This window comes from Osmia lignaria, chromosome 12 (genome assembly GCF_051020975.1).
Source record: "Osmia lignaria lignaria isolate PbOS001 chromosome 12, iyOsmLign1, whole genome shotgun sequence".
Classification (NCBI taxonomy): Eukaryota; Metazoa; Arthropoda; class Insecta; order Hymenoptera; family Megachilidae; genus Osmia; species Osmia lignaria.
Window position 1 is genome coordinate 9152909 of NC_135043.1, and position 16361 is coordinate 9169269.

At 36.5% G+C, this 16361-nt stretch overlaps 2 protein-coding genes across 6 annotated transcripts in view; one reads left to right on the top strand and one right to left on the bottom strand.

Annotated features, from left to right (window-relative positions):
- LOC117603132 (kin of IRRE-like protein 2) overlaps positions 1–16361 on the bottom strand; it is a 214410-nt gene that overhangs the window by 5075 nt on the left and 192974 nt on the right. For 4 of the 5 annotated variants that reach the window (XR_013063214.1, XR_004581145.2, XR_004581143.2 and 1 more), the window contains one exon: positions 5712–14924. The gene's annotated coding sequence lies outside the window, so the exon portion shown is untranslated. Of the gene's footprint in view, positions 1–5711; positions 14925–16361 lie in introns of those variants that run through there. The other variant, XR_004581142.2, reaches the window with a different exon arrangement.
- On the top strand, positions 836–5559 carry LOC117603134 (very long chain fatty acid elongase 7). The gene is made up of 8 exons (XM_034321968.2): positions 836–949; positions 1046–1094; positions 1200–1390; positions 2133–2213; positions 2460–2622; positions 2797–2936; positions 4464–4654; positions 4885–5559. The coding sequence occupies exons 1-7, from the start codon at positions 884–886 to the stop codon at positions 4626–4628; spliced, it is 855 nt and encodes a 284-aa protein (XP_034177859.1). The 5' UTR covers positions 836–883; the 3' UTR covers positions 4629–4654; positions 4885–5559.

The following is a 16361-nucleotide window of genomic DNA, read 5'->3' on the forward strand; positions in this document are numbered from 1 at the left end:
ATACATTAATACAAAATATCGAACGAAATGTGCAATTTCATAATTTCATTAATTTTTGGGTATTATATTATCAAGCGTAGCTGGTTTCGTTTCAAAAGCGTTTTCATCACTTACATTTGCATTTCATTTGCCGTAAACCGTGCTAATGAAATGCTTAATATTTAATTGCTGCTATCATTAAATCGTGTTAGTAATTCTGACAAACAATACGAAATGCTCGTATGCATAATTAAGCATAAAAACATAGATAATGATCGTGACAATTGGCTGGAATTTTCAAGCAGCAGAGGTCATGAAACTTGGACCCTCATAATGACTTACAAATTATAGAATTGAATATTAACGTAATAGGAGAGTTGAAAGCCTACTAAACGTGTTCACGGTTTATCCATGCTTTTAGCTTATTATTTTGTTCCCATTAGGATCATTTGTCGTCACAGTATTATTTTATATAAAAAGAAAATTAACTTTAAAAAGTTATCAACAATTCTTTACTAAAATAATTAATCAAGAATTAAATTGATCAATAAATCAATTTTTCAAAAATTGAAGGCTAATTAAATTAAGACCATTTAATCGATTTGTTTTTTATGACAGCGTGCTATATAATGGAAAATATAAGGCACAATTTATAGTAAACATGCGGGTAAACTATGCTTCGTTGTACAGCTCTTGAACGCGTTTCTTTATCGTATTAAAATAGGGTGTGCGAGAAACCCTTTACCCGTAACACACAAGGGAAAGTGTGCTTGTGTGTTACCGTTTCTTTCCCCGAGCCATTGCTAGGGGTGCATGGCCTGCGGATGAACTTAGACAGTGGGTCGCCATCGTGAAAGACGGTGTTAACGTCGATAGACATCATTCGTATCGTACAGTAACCCGAATGTCAGTCGATACATGCAAACTCGATGGCCAGGATCGGAAAACTTTCCCAATTCACGTATCACAGGTATTTAATTCTATATTTTTTATAGCAATAATTAATTTTACTACCGTCTTTCCCTGTCATAATATTAAATTTGGATGACTTATTTGCTGCTGAAAGAATATGGGACCCTTAGAAACGTATCGCTACCTCATGGAACACGTAGCAGGTAAGTTTTATAATTTATAATAATGGAAAACAAAATTAATGAAAATTCTAAGCATCACTAATATTACAGATAAAACATGTTATACGAGTAAATTCTTTGTTTTAGATCCTAGAGTGGCAGACTGGCTTCTAATGGGTACTCCGTTTCCATTATTAGCGATTGTATCACTGTATCTGGTGATCGTTCTTCGTTTGGGTCCATTATATATGAGAAATAGAAAACCGTACAACTTGAACAAAGTTATGATTTTTTATAATATTTTCATGGCGATCGCGAGTGGATGTGTTTTTCACGGGGTAAGTTCATTCAAAATTGTTTAATTACAGTAATTAGTTGAAGGTCTGAAGAAAACTTTAAGTAAAGCTCGAGACGTTACAAAATAAAAACTCTGATAATTTCCTTTCAAATTATCCAAACCGAGTTGAAAAGGATTAAGTAAAATTTTGATTGATTTAATTACAGTAATTACAGTAATGGTTGCGGGTGAAAATTAATATCTCAAAATTTATAAGATTCTTATTGAAAAGTGGCGACGAGATTATTCTGCAAACTGTTTCAGTTTAATTCATAGCGAACTGCTTTCATAATTAAATACAAGAGTGTCAGAGAATATTCTTTAGTAAAGATAGCAATGTACTTATTAAGACGCACGAGCATAGAGTGTTTATTCGAGAGCATAACCGTGTTTTAAATATAAACTTCAAATTACATAACGTGATTTAATTATATTGCACTCTGAATTTTAAACTGCTTGAAACAATTAGAAGAGCTTGAGGAATAAGCGAGAAACTCTGTAGAAGTTTACGTAAATTTTAAACAAATTAAGGGCAAGAGAAAAACATAGTGAAATATTTCACTTTTGTCATTAATTAAAGTTTTGAAGAAATATTATTTAATTACCATTGTAATTAAGTATTTAAAAACACGTAAAATTTTGAACAATAAATTATCAAAAACTAATTAATTATATCCTTCTACATTTACATTACATTTTACAATATTTTCTTGTTATTTATTAATATATATTTTAATTTGCAGTTACTTACTTCAGGTTACACCACAAAATATTCTTTGGGATGCGAACCTCATATTGTTTCACACGATCCTGAGTCTTATCGAGTAAGCACTTGAATTAAACAAAAATATACAATAGATTCTCGTTATATTGCCGTTGGAGGAGTGAAAAATTTGTTAAACTACCAAGTTCTCATTTGGAGAAAGAAGGAACATAGAGCTGTATCATTTTCGTTGGATATGATGATGGAAGAACAGTACCAGAATGTTTGAAATCGCTCACATGGCAATATAACAAGAGTCTACTGTAAGTACATTTGAATACTTGGAATTTAATTGAATTTCTTATAGATGGCTAAATGGGTTTGGAGGGTCGTATTGTTAAAAGTCTTCGAATTAAGCGACACATTTATTTTCATATTAAGAAAGAAATATAATCAAGCGTCATTTCTTCACATCTATCATCATACGTCGACTGTTCTTCTTTCATGGATCGCGTGTAAATTTGTCCCAGGTAAACACATTCTTACGGTTTACCTTTAATTTGAATTTATTAAATCATTCTTTAATAAATTAAATCCCTCTTTCATTTCATATGAATTTTCATTTCTTTTTCACTTAATATTCAGGTATTTAGAATTTAGAATATTTGTAAATATTTAAAAGAAAGAAATTAATTTATCTTCAGGAGGTATGTGGACGTTTACGATTATGCTAAACTGCATCGTGCACGTGATTATGTACACCTATTATCTTCTTGCCTGCTTGGGGCCAGAAATGCAAAAGAGGATCGCACCTTTGAAGCAATACATTACAGGATTACAGATGGTACGTTTCCATTTTCTATTACCACATTGAATATCGTTATTTCTCCTAGGAAAGCCCTAGTGTACCCTGAACTAACTAGAATAACGATTTAAACAAATGCTCAAAATGATACCCACCAATTTTATAATTTAGGATCTAGACTTGTTAAAAATACCCCAGAATTGCTTATCCAAATTTCCCTCCCACATCCACCCACGATTATATCTCCGGAAAAATTTCATTCAACCCAGCATCCAGCCGGGGAATCATGGATAAACGAATAAAAAACAGGTCGAATATCGTTTGAGATCCTGTGAAACAATGAAAGCTGGCCACGCCTTTGGCCAACGAATCTTCGTTAAGAGGTGCAATATGTTTTGTCGATGAGCACGAAAAACGCATGCTGTTTTCTGCGGAATGTGTATATTGGCCCGTATTCGCTCTTCCTAACTCGATAACCCGCTTTTCACGAGGGTTGAAAAGGTCGCAAGTACCGGATGTGGAATTACACGTGTACTAGCGCGATTTGATTTGCGTTCGAATTCTAACAAGAATAACAGGCTGAAGTACACGGGCGGCCTGTGAATGGGGTTGAAATGGGGGTAGTGGTGGTGGTTTGCGTTTTTAATTAAATACTCCAACGGCGGAGAACTTTTATTTCTGGCGAGATATCGACGGAACGATTTATCGGGTTACGTGGTCGTTTAATTTCAAGCTAAGCGTTTATACTATGCGAAGCGGAACGGGGGGGATTGAAGAGGACTGCGACAGGGTAAAGTGTCATTTTACGTACAACGAGGAGAGAGCTTATTAAGCTCTGTTGTACGCGAACAACGCGGTTCTCGGTTCGCGTTTCGCCCTTGAAACGATTATTTCTTCGCCCCTCGTTTTTTTTCTTTTTCATTAGGCGCGCACGTGAATAATTAAAATCTTCACGAGCGTTGGAAAATTAATTTGAAAATAAACGAATTTTTCCTGCATCGTTGTGAGTAGTCTTAACGTACGAAAGACTCGTCATTACTTAAAAAATATTCAATTTTGTGAAATAAAAAATGACGAGCGAAAAGAGAAAAAGAAAATATAAGTGACTGAAGAGCAGTTAGGAGTAATGCAGCAAATTGTTTGCAAAAGTCTACGCGAGGCAAGAAAGATCTAAAAAGAAAGCTGAAGATAGAAAAGATCAATCGCTGACAGTGTACCTTTCTTTTCTCAACAAGCAGTGTAGAAGGTTTTTCATAGGAAAAATCGTTCTATCTTTCTTAGTTAAAATGTCCTATTTACTACGTTTTTCTTTTTCAAGATACTATTTTCAAATATTAGACATAAATATAATGAAGATTGATGAAAGTATTTTTAATCATTGTAAATGACTATGGAAACGATTTTTACCATTTCTGAGTACTGCAATATAAATAGTTAAAATCAATCACGACTTCGTTTGCATCAAACAAAATAACGTTTTCCCCATTCTTTTTCCTCTCGAATCGAGTTATAAATATTTCAAAACAAAAACTCCTGTATAAAATTGAAAATGTTTCTTGGTTTCAGGTTCAATTTATTATCATGATATGTCACACCATCCAAACTTTGTTACCCTCCTGCGAGCCAAATCGAAAACCAGTGGCTTATCTCTACATGTCTCAGATCCTTATAATATTCTATATGTTTTGCGATTATTATAAGAAATCATATTTTAGAAAGAAAGCGGACTAATGATGCAACGAATAGAATAAGTTAAGGTGAGTGATTAGCGAATATAAAATCAAACTTATAATGTATCAAATATTAAGTTGTTATTCAGTTGGAATATTGCACTTTTTAATTATGTGCAAATTAATATATTTAATTTAACCCTTGAACAGCGGATCTTGTGTATTCAAAGTGGGACTCTCTCCATGGTCCGCCGTCCGAGGGTTAACAAGTCTATTATTGATTTTAATTGCAAATAATAATCAATTTCTGTCGATAGGTTTTAAGAAGAATGACACACCACCTGAAAGCCGCTGCAAACATTTTTCCATCTAATTTTTATCATTCAATTTTCCAACAATTTTACTGTTCTCCAAAAAATATATATTGTTCGTAGTAGAAATTGGAATGAAAAGACGATAGGTATTCGATGTATCGTGTAAGCGAAATACATTAGAACAATACATATATATTATATCGAGAATCAGGGACACGCATGAAGGAACAGTAAAATTTCTGTATATCCGAGTCAGTTTGCATTTTGTTCGTAGGAATGCTTTTAGCCGAATTCTTTTTTCTTCGTATCTGCTGTTCTCATCCGGATCGAAACATATTACATTCTGTTTCACGTTAATATCGACACAGCGGTGACGTAGCTCGCGAGGATATAATCATGATTGAGGTTTTATTAAAATCTGACAGACAACTGATCAATATTAATGTTACATATTTTTGCAGAGTATTTTTACTTACTTAGCTTCGTTCGTTTTAATGTTTCATCTTTTAACTCTCGTAAAGCGGGTTCAGGATTAATCGATTAAAGTTAAATTTACAATTTTTCAACCAAAATATTTCATATGCTTAGAGAATAATATTTAAAATAAGTACATAAAATTTAAAAACTGAAAATAATATAAAATAAAAGATGAAATTTAAATTATCCTAATCTCTGCTGTTCGAGGGTTAAAATTCATTTTCTCGTAGTCATTTTAAGTATTTGATATTAAATATGTTAAACACTATATGTTAATTAATGTAAAATTAATTAAAAATGACGAGATATACGAAATTTGTGTAAGGAAATATTAATTATAGTTATGATTTATAGAAACATATGCCCTCAAATGAAACGTATTTTATACATGTATTGTAATAATATGCTGAAATGTTTATAATCAATGTTTTGAATACAGATATTGAAATATACATATATATATTGTTTTTTTTTTTTACCACAGAATATTCCAGTTTTAACGCAGTTGCATTTAAGTGCACATCCTTGATTGCGTCCGAACAAATGCACCGGGCATCCTCTTTGTACGTGGTCGCAACCCCTCTCACGGATACGCGTGTTCGAAGGGGTGGCATTAAAGTAGTCGTTTTCCTGGCCAACCAAAATTAGCATAGGGGATTAGTGCGTCCGTGGCTTAAAGTCTACACGCATGGTTGCATGCCGATAAGACTTTATTAACACCGAGCTTATTTATCTTGCAATTTCAACCGACGCGTAACCCTCTTTTACACCCTCGATTTTCTCTGTCGGAATTTAGGGTAGGCTCACGGACGTACAGTCATCTACGAAAATATTCGGACAATACTTTCATTTTATAATTTTCTATTATGTTTGAAACTCGTCTTTCCAGTTGGTAAGAAAAGGGTTAAAAATGAAAAAGAAATGGTCCTAAAGGTACCATTTAATATCCTGTCTCTGAGAATAAAGTGATATCGTAAATATTAACCTTCTTAAAACTTTGATACCGACGTTACCTGTTTTGTTCTGTCCTCTATAGGATTCGCTTCTTTGCATTAGTAATATTTAAGAGACTGCGAAAGGAACCGTATTTTCACCCTTACTTTCTCTCTGTCTCTCTCTCTTTCTTTATATGCAATACTTATAATTCTGAAAGAGAAACGAGGCAAGTGGATCTTTCCGTGTTAAACGTATGACCATGCACCCGTGTGCTTCCTCTTTGCTCAAACAATTTATTTTTTAGGCTTCCTGAGGTTTTCTTATGCTCTATCACATTAGGGTTTAGAAAGGAAGGTCTACGGTAGGGGTCTGGAACATTGTCATTTTTTAGGGGGAAGCGAGTTGAGGTGTTAATTGACATTAAAAATGCAAAAGTGCAGTGAAATGCATCGCAGTGAATTGCATCGTGCATCTCAACAATGGTGTTCTTTATCAGTCGAGGATTTTAATTTTCCAGCTGGACTCATTATTGCCGGGTCACGAGTGGCCATGACTCTTTCGCAGCATGGTCAATATCCCGAAATTTATAAAGCACAGAGCTGTTCCTATATTACGTACCACCATTATACGATGAAAGTGCAAAGTACTAACTCATGGATCTTTAGTACACTGATGATGATTTAGTATTATCTGTTGGTTAATATAAAATATATTGTATATTATTTTTTATCAATTTGCAAAATTAATAAAAATACAACGATATTTATAATTTTTCTAATGGGATCGTGATGCAGTTTGTACAGAAAGCATGCACGATTATAGCATGATGGAATTTAATAACCATCGAGCACGAACTTGAACTCGTTTAGAACTTAATACTAATTTAAAAGAGATTAGTTCCGTATCCGGCTCTAGACAAGGATCACTACCCTCACAGCTACCCCTTCCCACGGTGAATTTCAGGGGCAGTAACCGGGCACAGAAGCCGTGTTCCCATGGGAGAAGCGGCTTAATTAATTGAGCTTAATTTAAATTTAATTTAATTTCCCCTTCGCACCCCTCTGTCTCCACTCTGCTGTTGTACGCGACGGAGCGCACGTCTTTTCTCGTCTTTAAAATATTTCGTTACGAAGAGAAACTGTATTGAATTGTAAATATTATTCTTATTAAATTATTTGACCTAGGTGGATTCTATTAGACCCTAACAATTTATATTCCTTTTTCCAAATATAATTTAAATTATATTTGAGGCTCTTTCGTTACCTTCTCTTTTTTTATTTTAATATTATAATTGACCAGATAAATTTTCAACTGATAAATCCATAAAAATGAAAAATATGTTCCAAGAAAACTAGGGCTTACAAAAAAAATCCTGTACAGATACAAAGGGAATATCTTGAAAGGCGAATATTTTTTGCAGCTGTTCGAAAATTACTTCATCCGAGAGAAACGTTATCCGTTCTCGACATAACAAGAAAAATAATGCTCGTTACACCGTTCAATGGAGAAAAATCGTTTTCCGGAAACGGATTTCAGCCATAAACTCATCTCGATACGTTCCCCCTCGGTGCCGGTGGTTTTACATTTCAACCGGCGGTAAAGCGGGCAAAAGTTTTCAAACATGCCTAACATCCGGTGATTTACTTCGGATGTAAATCATCGCAGCTTCTCAGGATGCCACGTCAAAGTCTACCTACGTGAATTTCGAGAAACGATTCCGGGAGCCTGTTGGATATCGAAAACCCTCTCCAAAGAACTTTCGTCTTTTCTATCTTTATTTTTTTTATCCTCCCACCTTTCTTTCTTCTTCAATCGAGGAATTCATCTCGCGAAAAACTTCCAGTTGTTCTTCCCTCTCGCAATGTGATTGCCTGTCCGCAAGAAAGACGGACGAGGAAGGAAAGACTATCGTCGGGTAAAGGGGTGGAAACCGATTCGAACGAAAACTTTGAATATTTACAGGTAGGGCGCGCTCAGGCGTTCTCGAGGGCACCCTTTAAAATTTATTAGCGAATATCGATGAAATCCCAGCGCGCCGCGAGGTGCGATTTAACCGGCAGAGGAAATGTCTGCACGCTGCGTGCGGCCAGAAAAATCTCCACCAACACAGAACGGAAAGGGGTGGCAAAGGGTTAGAGGGTGGAAGTTTATTGAATCTTGAAATTCGCTCGACATACCTGCATGCGGAATAGTGAAAGAGAAATTTAGAGGAAGTTTAACCGTTTCGTGACCGGAGGGTCGTAAGGGTGGTAACCCTTTGAAGATGAATGAAGAGTCATTATAGGTCCACCCTTAGGTTTTCATATTTTTGGTTTATATAATATAATTATCTATTATCACAAAGATGTAAAACAATTTCATTCTACTCAGGAACGAATTAAGATTTCCAGGGCCCGGGGTTATCAAACTTGAAAAATTAAAAAGGGAAAAAAAGGGCAGCAGTGAAAAAAAATTATATTTAATATTTTTTTACTTATAGAAGAGACTTCAGGGATGTAACCCCCCTGGAAACCCCTTAATCCGGCGCTGCTTTCACTGAATTAAAATGAAATTAATAATGTCATCGAGTAATCGTTGACTCTGTTAACCACAAGTGGCTTGTCGAAAGGGAAATTTTACAAGTTAAACTTTTGCTTCGGTTTCAACGTCTTTCTTAAGGTCGTTATCCTGAAACGTCGGCTTATCCTTAAGCCTCAGAGGAGAAACTTCTTAGTTGTCGGGACGGCGGTGGGATTATCGAAAGTTTTCATCTTACGCACGATTTTCGTAATTTTATATCTGATCCATCTTGGCCGAAGTGACATCAAACATGTTCCTTTTAGCAAAGTAGAAAGCTGTTCGTTTGTCTGAAGTACCAGTAACAATATTACCTTATCAAAGTTTATCCGAAGCTTCAACGAAGAAGGCAACTCTAGATTGGAAGAGGGTCGGGGTAGACCCTAACGAAGTCGGTCCTTTACTTCTTGCAGATTGAACTTTCTCATCGTACTTTACTTATGAATATTCAACGATCCGTGTGTTAAAGTCGACGGGGAAAAATGTGAGGAACTTCGCCCTAACCGAATGATGTTTTATTCCGGTGCATATTAAAAAGGACAATGTGCTTGTCTTAAAACGAACTGAGATAGAAATGGTCAAACAGCTACACCATGAAATTAATGCAATATTTTGCTTCGCAGAATTTCAAAATGGTACACCATTTGCATAATATAGATAGAATAGATATTTTTCTTAAGGAAATACTAAAGTTGCTTTGCAACTCGAGTTAATGTAAAAACAATTGCAAGAACAGCAAAAGTAAAAATAGAAGATAGAGAAAGGGAAGTTGCGTTATCTACGGTGTTCGTGGTTGTTTGTAACGGGTGACCAGGTTCGAAATGGGAAAACGGCCGGAAGTAAGTGTCGCTGTTGGGGTAGCTAATGAGGGAAAGCGAGGATAATGTCGTTGTAATAAGTAGCTGCAAGGAAGAAGCTAAGGAAGATAGTGTTTTATAGCGCGAATGATCCTAAGGACTTTAAATGTTCTTGCAGACGTTAAGTGACTCGAAGTGGAAGTCAGATAGCGCTTTATTATTGTCAAACAACTTTCTCCACGGACCAGTAGGCTTTCCCTTTATCCTTGGTTGGTTACAACTATTTACTTGCCTTTAAAATTTTTTTTTTAGTATTATTGTAATATACGCCACGACTATGAATTGTTGCACTGTAATTCTTTGATTTGCTTTCGAAATATGCAGTGAAAATTTTTCAATGCCACTAATCTTTCCTCGCAAATTTCACAAAAGAAGAGATATAAATTCCTCGGAATATTTGCATTCCTGCAGGGTTTTTTCCCATGAAAGTTTTACGATTTTAAGCCATCAGATTTTCAGAAATACGTCGTTCATGTTAAACGTAAAAATCCAATTCTATCATTCGTTTCATCTGACTCATATATCGATATGTTTCTGCTGTGTGCGTCATCAATTTCAATAAAAAATCCGCTTATATTATTTTACAACAGATATTCAAATTGAAATTTTACTTAAAAATTGTATTCTATATTATTAATCTTCCTGAAAGCATATTAAGAATTTTCCAATTAAAATCGAAAAAGTCTGATATGATTTAATGGTAAATAAAATTTGTATAATAACAAATTTGTTTATAAATAAAATGATTCCAAGAAAACAAATGTATACCAATTAATGAATACAATGAGCCAGAAATCACCCTCTATTTTAGCCACTCCCCTTAACGAAAGGGATGAAAACGCTACGTTATCGTTGAAAATGTCGACCATTTGTTCGATTGGTAATCTCTCGGAAAAATTCATTGAACTCCCGGAAATACGCAATCAGAAAATGCATCAACGATTTGGATGCGGTCGTGGGTTCACATGTGGCGCGATGAATCGGTTTCAGAAGCGTGGGAAAGTGTCCTTTGCCGTCATTTGGCAGAAGAAATATTGTGGAGGTCCGATTTAAAGATTAGGACATTTTAAATGGACCTTTCCCTCTATTTAAATTCCATTGCAATTGAACATGGTATAAAATTGAGTTCAATGACAATATGAAAAATTGTTGCATACCACTAAACAAATTAAAAAAAATACTAAGCTTGAACAATAAACTTGAAATTAAAATAGAGTTTCGAATTAATTTTGCAATAATTTGTTATTATATCAGACGAGTGTTTGCATAATGGTTTTAGCAACTTCATGTACGATTAATAATTAACAAATACTTTGAGCAATAGCGTATGTTCGTAAATGTTTCAGAGTCCGATAAATCGCGAGTGGAGTGCGTACTGTTCGTTTAAAGTAGTAAAGTATGCAAATAGTGAAACAACGTCGCGGTGGTGACAGGATCCTTGCGGGTAGAAAGCAGTCCGCCTCGGACGATTCAGCATACCACATGTACGTAACATAATAGAAAACGGAAGGAAGCTGCAATGAGCTAGAGTAACTGAACCGAGCTGGGTGGAAAGAGAAGGAGGGTGGTTAGCGGGGGTCCACCAACCTCCTCTTTCCATCCCCTCTTTGTCATTCTGTGGGTTGCCGGAGACAGCCGCAGAAACTTGAGAATTTATGGTTCTGCGGCCTGCGGATTTTCGTTTTCTACTGTACGACCCGTCGTTGGAAATTCCACGCCCTCGTACGACGCCGATGGGGACTCAATTAATATTTATGGGGATACCTCCATCTCGTGCCGCATCCCCTCGCGCGACCATTGTTACCGTCATCTAACTCTAACCCGTTTCAACGGTGTTGGTTTAACTTCGCCGAGACACTTCGCGATCACCTGTGTCTACGTTCAACATCGATTCCAGTGTAATACCCACCAATCGTACGTTTTTCCATTTATTCTGAACGATTTAAATCACCTAACAATTGCACGACAAACTTTGAATCCCTGTCCCACGATTTATCTCGCATAATTTCCTGGGAAACTGCGAAACGCTCTTAAACATCTTTCCACCAAAGCGATAAAAAGAACCTTTCTGTTTTTCCTTCTTTTTACGATACGAAGTGACCATATTTCCCTTACAATTTACCAGCAATCCCTTCAACAATGCATCTGGGACAAACTTTAAGGTTCTACCGTTCGCGCTTTAGTCTTCATTTTCTTTCTTGTACCTTCTTTCTTTATTTTTTTTCTTTTTTATTTATTACACCGTGTAGTCGGTGTTCCGTAATTCTACGAGGAATTGTATCGCGGGGCTGTTGCGAAATTGAGAATAAAAGCACGGATAGGGGCGGCGGATTCGTGAAAGATCCTTTTATTCCGGGCAATGCAGCCAATGCCAGTCGGAGGTCGGGTCCAGTTAAAAACCTCCGTGAAAACGGGAACGAAAATTCCCCGGGTGGAAATAAAAGTAAATTAAAGCGTACGCGGCCGGTTGTTTAAAATGTAACAGCCAATTACTGAACCTCTGGTGTTACCGGCCTCGTCGATCGCGCCAACGATCAAAGCTTTCCTTCCGCTTTTCCGCTGATTTTCTTCCAACTTCCTCCCTTTCGATGCTTCCGTGCTTTACTAACTTCGAACGACGTCTTTCTTCGCTGATGTTTGCTTTGTAAACCTCAATTAGCAATGATTACCGATCGTCACAAGAATAATTTCATTTTGTAAAATAAATTAATTGATTTTAAACCCGTTGGAAAATTTTATATTTCTTCTAAAAATATTACTCAACCCCTTATTTATGCTTCTCGATTTTATATCAATACCAATTTTTGAAAATAATACTGCTAATAAATAAATGTAAATACAGTGTACCTCAACGTGTCACGTAAACGGTTTTACGAGTGTTCGCCTCGCAAGCGGATTCCCTTCGTTGAAAGAGGAGTCAAGAAAGCAGGATCACGCCTGTTCTTTTACACGATTCGACCCACCGACACACAACATTAAATCTTTATCGTCGACAAGAAACCATCCCGTTTCTCTTTCCTCCCCGTCTATCCTGTTCCAGTTAGACTATCCCTATCTTGCCTCTTTATTTTCCGTTCGTAAGGGTATCACTGTCCTCCTCTAAGAGGATCATTCTCGCATAGTTTTTATCTGCCATTTCGTTCTCGTCCCTTACGCCCCTTTTAAACCAGCCAATTCGCCTTTCGAACGAGAAAGTGGTCTGGTACGAAATACAGGAAGAGCGTGGAATTATCCGCTTTCTAGCGGATAGCCAGTTATCCAGGGTACGATTACGCTCGAGTTATGCCCGGATGTCCTGCCGACGTCGAGCACCCGGCTATCGTCTCGTTTTACCAGTCGCGAGTGAGGAAATTGTTTCGTTCATGGTTACTCTCGAGTACATCTACGAACAGACGATAATCCGAAATTTCATTTTTCGTTCTTTCCCTTGAACGTTCCCCCGTTCCTCGGATTACATCCGGCTGAAGTAGAATAGCTCCGCGTCTAGTCGGACTATGCCGTTGGATCGTTAAGAACTATCGAAATAAAAAACGAATTTATTTGATCATTAAATGGATATATACAGTTTTCTATCGCGAGTACTCGAGGAACTTCTGACGTACGTTTCAATCGGTATTTAATGTATTATATCAACGCAAGACGGACGTCGGCATCGTTATCGGCCTTTTTTCCGGTCTTTTTAACTTATCGTTTTCTACGAACGCGCATTACGAAGATACTTGCCAGGATGAACGTTCGAGTCGATGGCTCTCGATGTTGAAGTGGATGAAGGCCTGCGGTACATAAGCCTGGACCATTAATCAGCTCGCAAACGGCATTTCGCAAGCTTCGAGCTTGCGACTCCAGGCTCTTCGTATTGGCTACTCTACCTTTTGAAAATTTATTGAAGACCGACGTGGCTTGATGTTCTTTGCGATAAGATACCGTGTCCCGGAAATTTAACTTACGAACATCAGTGTCATTAGTGTCATTTTTGATCCGCGTTTAAGTAAATGTGATATTTTTATTAAATTTTTTAAATTAAAAATTTAGATCATGTTCAAAAGTAATATTTAAAGTAATTGAATAAAATTAAGAAAATTTAAATAATTCAGATCTTAAATCAAGTGATCCAGAAACGTTAGCACAATTCGTATTCCAAGTAGCACTAAAAACACAGGGAACCTGGTGCTCTCCAGGATTTATGCATGTGCTGAACAGTATTGTTTTGCATAATAAGAAGTAATATTATTTCTAACTCGAATAAATGTTAGTGTTTTCATTTTACATCCACTTATAAGTTCCCTATTTATTGAAGAAATTTTGTCTATTATTTTTACCACATCCCATTGTATCTATTATCCATCATTTCAAATATTTAATATAAGTACTTTTAATTAAACGAGTCAAAGAATTTCTAACAATATAAGTGATGGATTTCTATAAAAATTCAAGTGGTATTCAATGTACTAAAATAGCTAATCATCTTTTGTTTACCGTCATAATTACCTTAGTTAATCTCTGCCTTGGCTCAGCTACATATTCCAGGAACTGTCGCAGTGTTCTTTCATCAGCTATTCAAGGGGTCAATAGCGTAGATCCCCGAATTATACCGGAAAGGAACTATTTATCAGGAACGTATACCGTGGCTGACGTTGCCCGCCTAATCCACGAGGGATCCAGAGAAGCGGACAAGTTTCCATTGTTTCGAAAGCCTGAAACTCCGCGAAATTCGTGGGTTTCTGTTGCCAGTCATCGTTTACCTGGCCCACTCTGTGTGCGTGGTCGTTTTCCGTGTGGCAGGACCAATAGACTGGGGATAGAGCGTTGAGACCCATACGAGCCGCTTGACACGGCTGGTCCAGATGGGACCAAAGACGCGAACCTGGCTTGTTTCGGGGTGCTCTTGTTTCAAGGCTACAGCATACATCCCACCTCTTCCACGGTTAATGACGGTCTTCAGCTTTCCATTGTTCTCGGCAAGATGCAGAATTCCTCGTGTAAACCTTCGAAATACCCTTCTATTCGTCCTACCTGCTGACTTCCGGATGCCGGTTATGACGCTAAGTCGAGCGTTTCTCTTTTTAAAAAGGGGCTCGTTACGAGGACACGTCGAACTGGGGTATGCGCGATAGAATTTTCAGAAAATCTGCTTGCGTTCGACCGGGGACGATTTATGGAAAGATTTGTTTGCCTTCCAAGGTAATTTCTCGTCTCCGTTCGGCAGCTGAGGAAGCACTGAAATGGAAATCAGATTTGGTATGTGGTTATCGAACAAGTGATATTAAAAATATTAAAATTCTTATTTTATTAGCAAAATTATTTAATATTATTTGAATAATTTCAAACTTAAATAGGGCAACGTATACAATTATTGATCTGTATATAATGATTAACCCTTCTCCTAAAGAAGTAGAACATATAATTCTATTTGTCGAACGCACGCAATGTGACGTTAAACGCGAATACGCTTTTATTTGTGCGTACAAAGCAAAAGCGACAAACTGCCGTGATTCTCACAGATTCTCAAGCTCCTGGTAACAAGCGGCTATGAAGTTTACTACTAGGCTAATGAGAAACGTTAGGGAAACGGGGCTCTGCCGACGACGCACTTACCGCGCTCTTGGCATCAACGAATCGAACAAGCGAACTGCTGTTGATGCTAATAAACGCTCTACTAACTGTGCAAACCGTACTTACGCAATGTGTTCTCAGTCATGAGAGCGTTTACAAATCTGTTATATAAACAAAAGATTTTGCGAACGCGAGAGTCTTTTGATCAAAGATGCTCGGTAGAGTAAAATCCCTTTAGGAGACTTAAATAGGTCACGTAGAAACTTCTACCCCCTTCTACTAGTCCAATTTTTTCAATATTTCTTGAAAAATAGTCGAACCAAGTATATAAATATTCAAAATTAAATAGAAAATAACGCGAGAAATTGAAGAAATATTAATTTGTATTGATTCGATTAATGATAACAAAGTATTTTAAAAATAATGGTAGATGGAGGAACATTGGAAAGAACCATTTAACGTAAGAATTGATCTTGCTAGACGTAGAAGACAAATGACTGTCGGAATCAAACTATTGAAAGACTTAAAAAACGTAGATAAGGAAGTATTTTTCAATGAAATTCGATTGGCTCGACAAGTGAAAGATATATTACCTCAAACGAATATCTTGATTGTGAAATAAAATTAACTTGTGGATAATGATTACATCAACTTTGGAGTGAACACGAAGAATGTTGCTATTCCAGTAGTCTAATTATAAAATTTCATTAAGAACCCAAACGAGTGAATAGCAAAAGGGTTAATAATTAACCCTTAAACAGCGCAGACTGGGTCAATCAAGACTTAAACTTACAAAACATGTACAAGCACATTAATCTAAAAGTGAAAGGTAGAAGGAACAGTGTAAAATATAGGAGATTAAATTAAAATTAGGGCTCTCCCCATGGTCCGCCGTTTGAGAACTTTTCCCTGCGACTATATGCCAGACCATACACGGTTTCTTCTACTGTAAAAATCAACACCTTATCTCCGATTATTTGATCAAAGCATATTTCCACTTTTTATTTCAAAAGGAATTCGATGATAAAGCAACTGATACTCGAAGGGAAAATTCCTTTAAAGAATAATTGATTCGAAGCCGAAGGAGAAGCTGGTACGAGC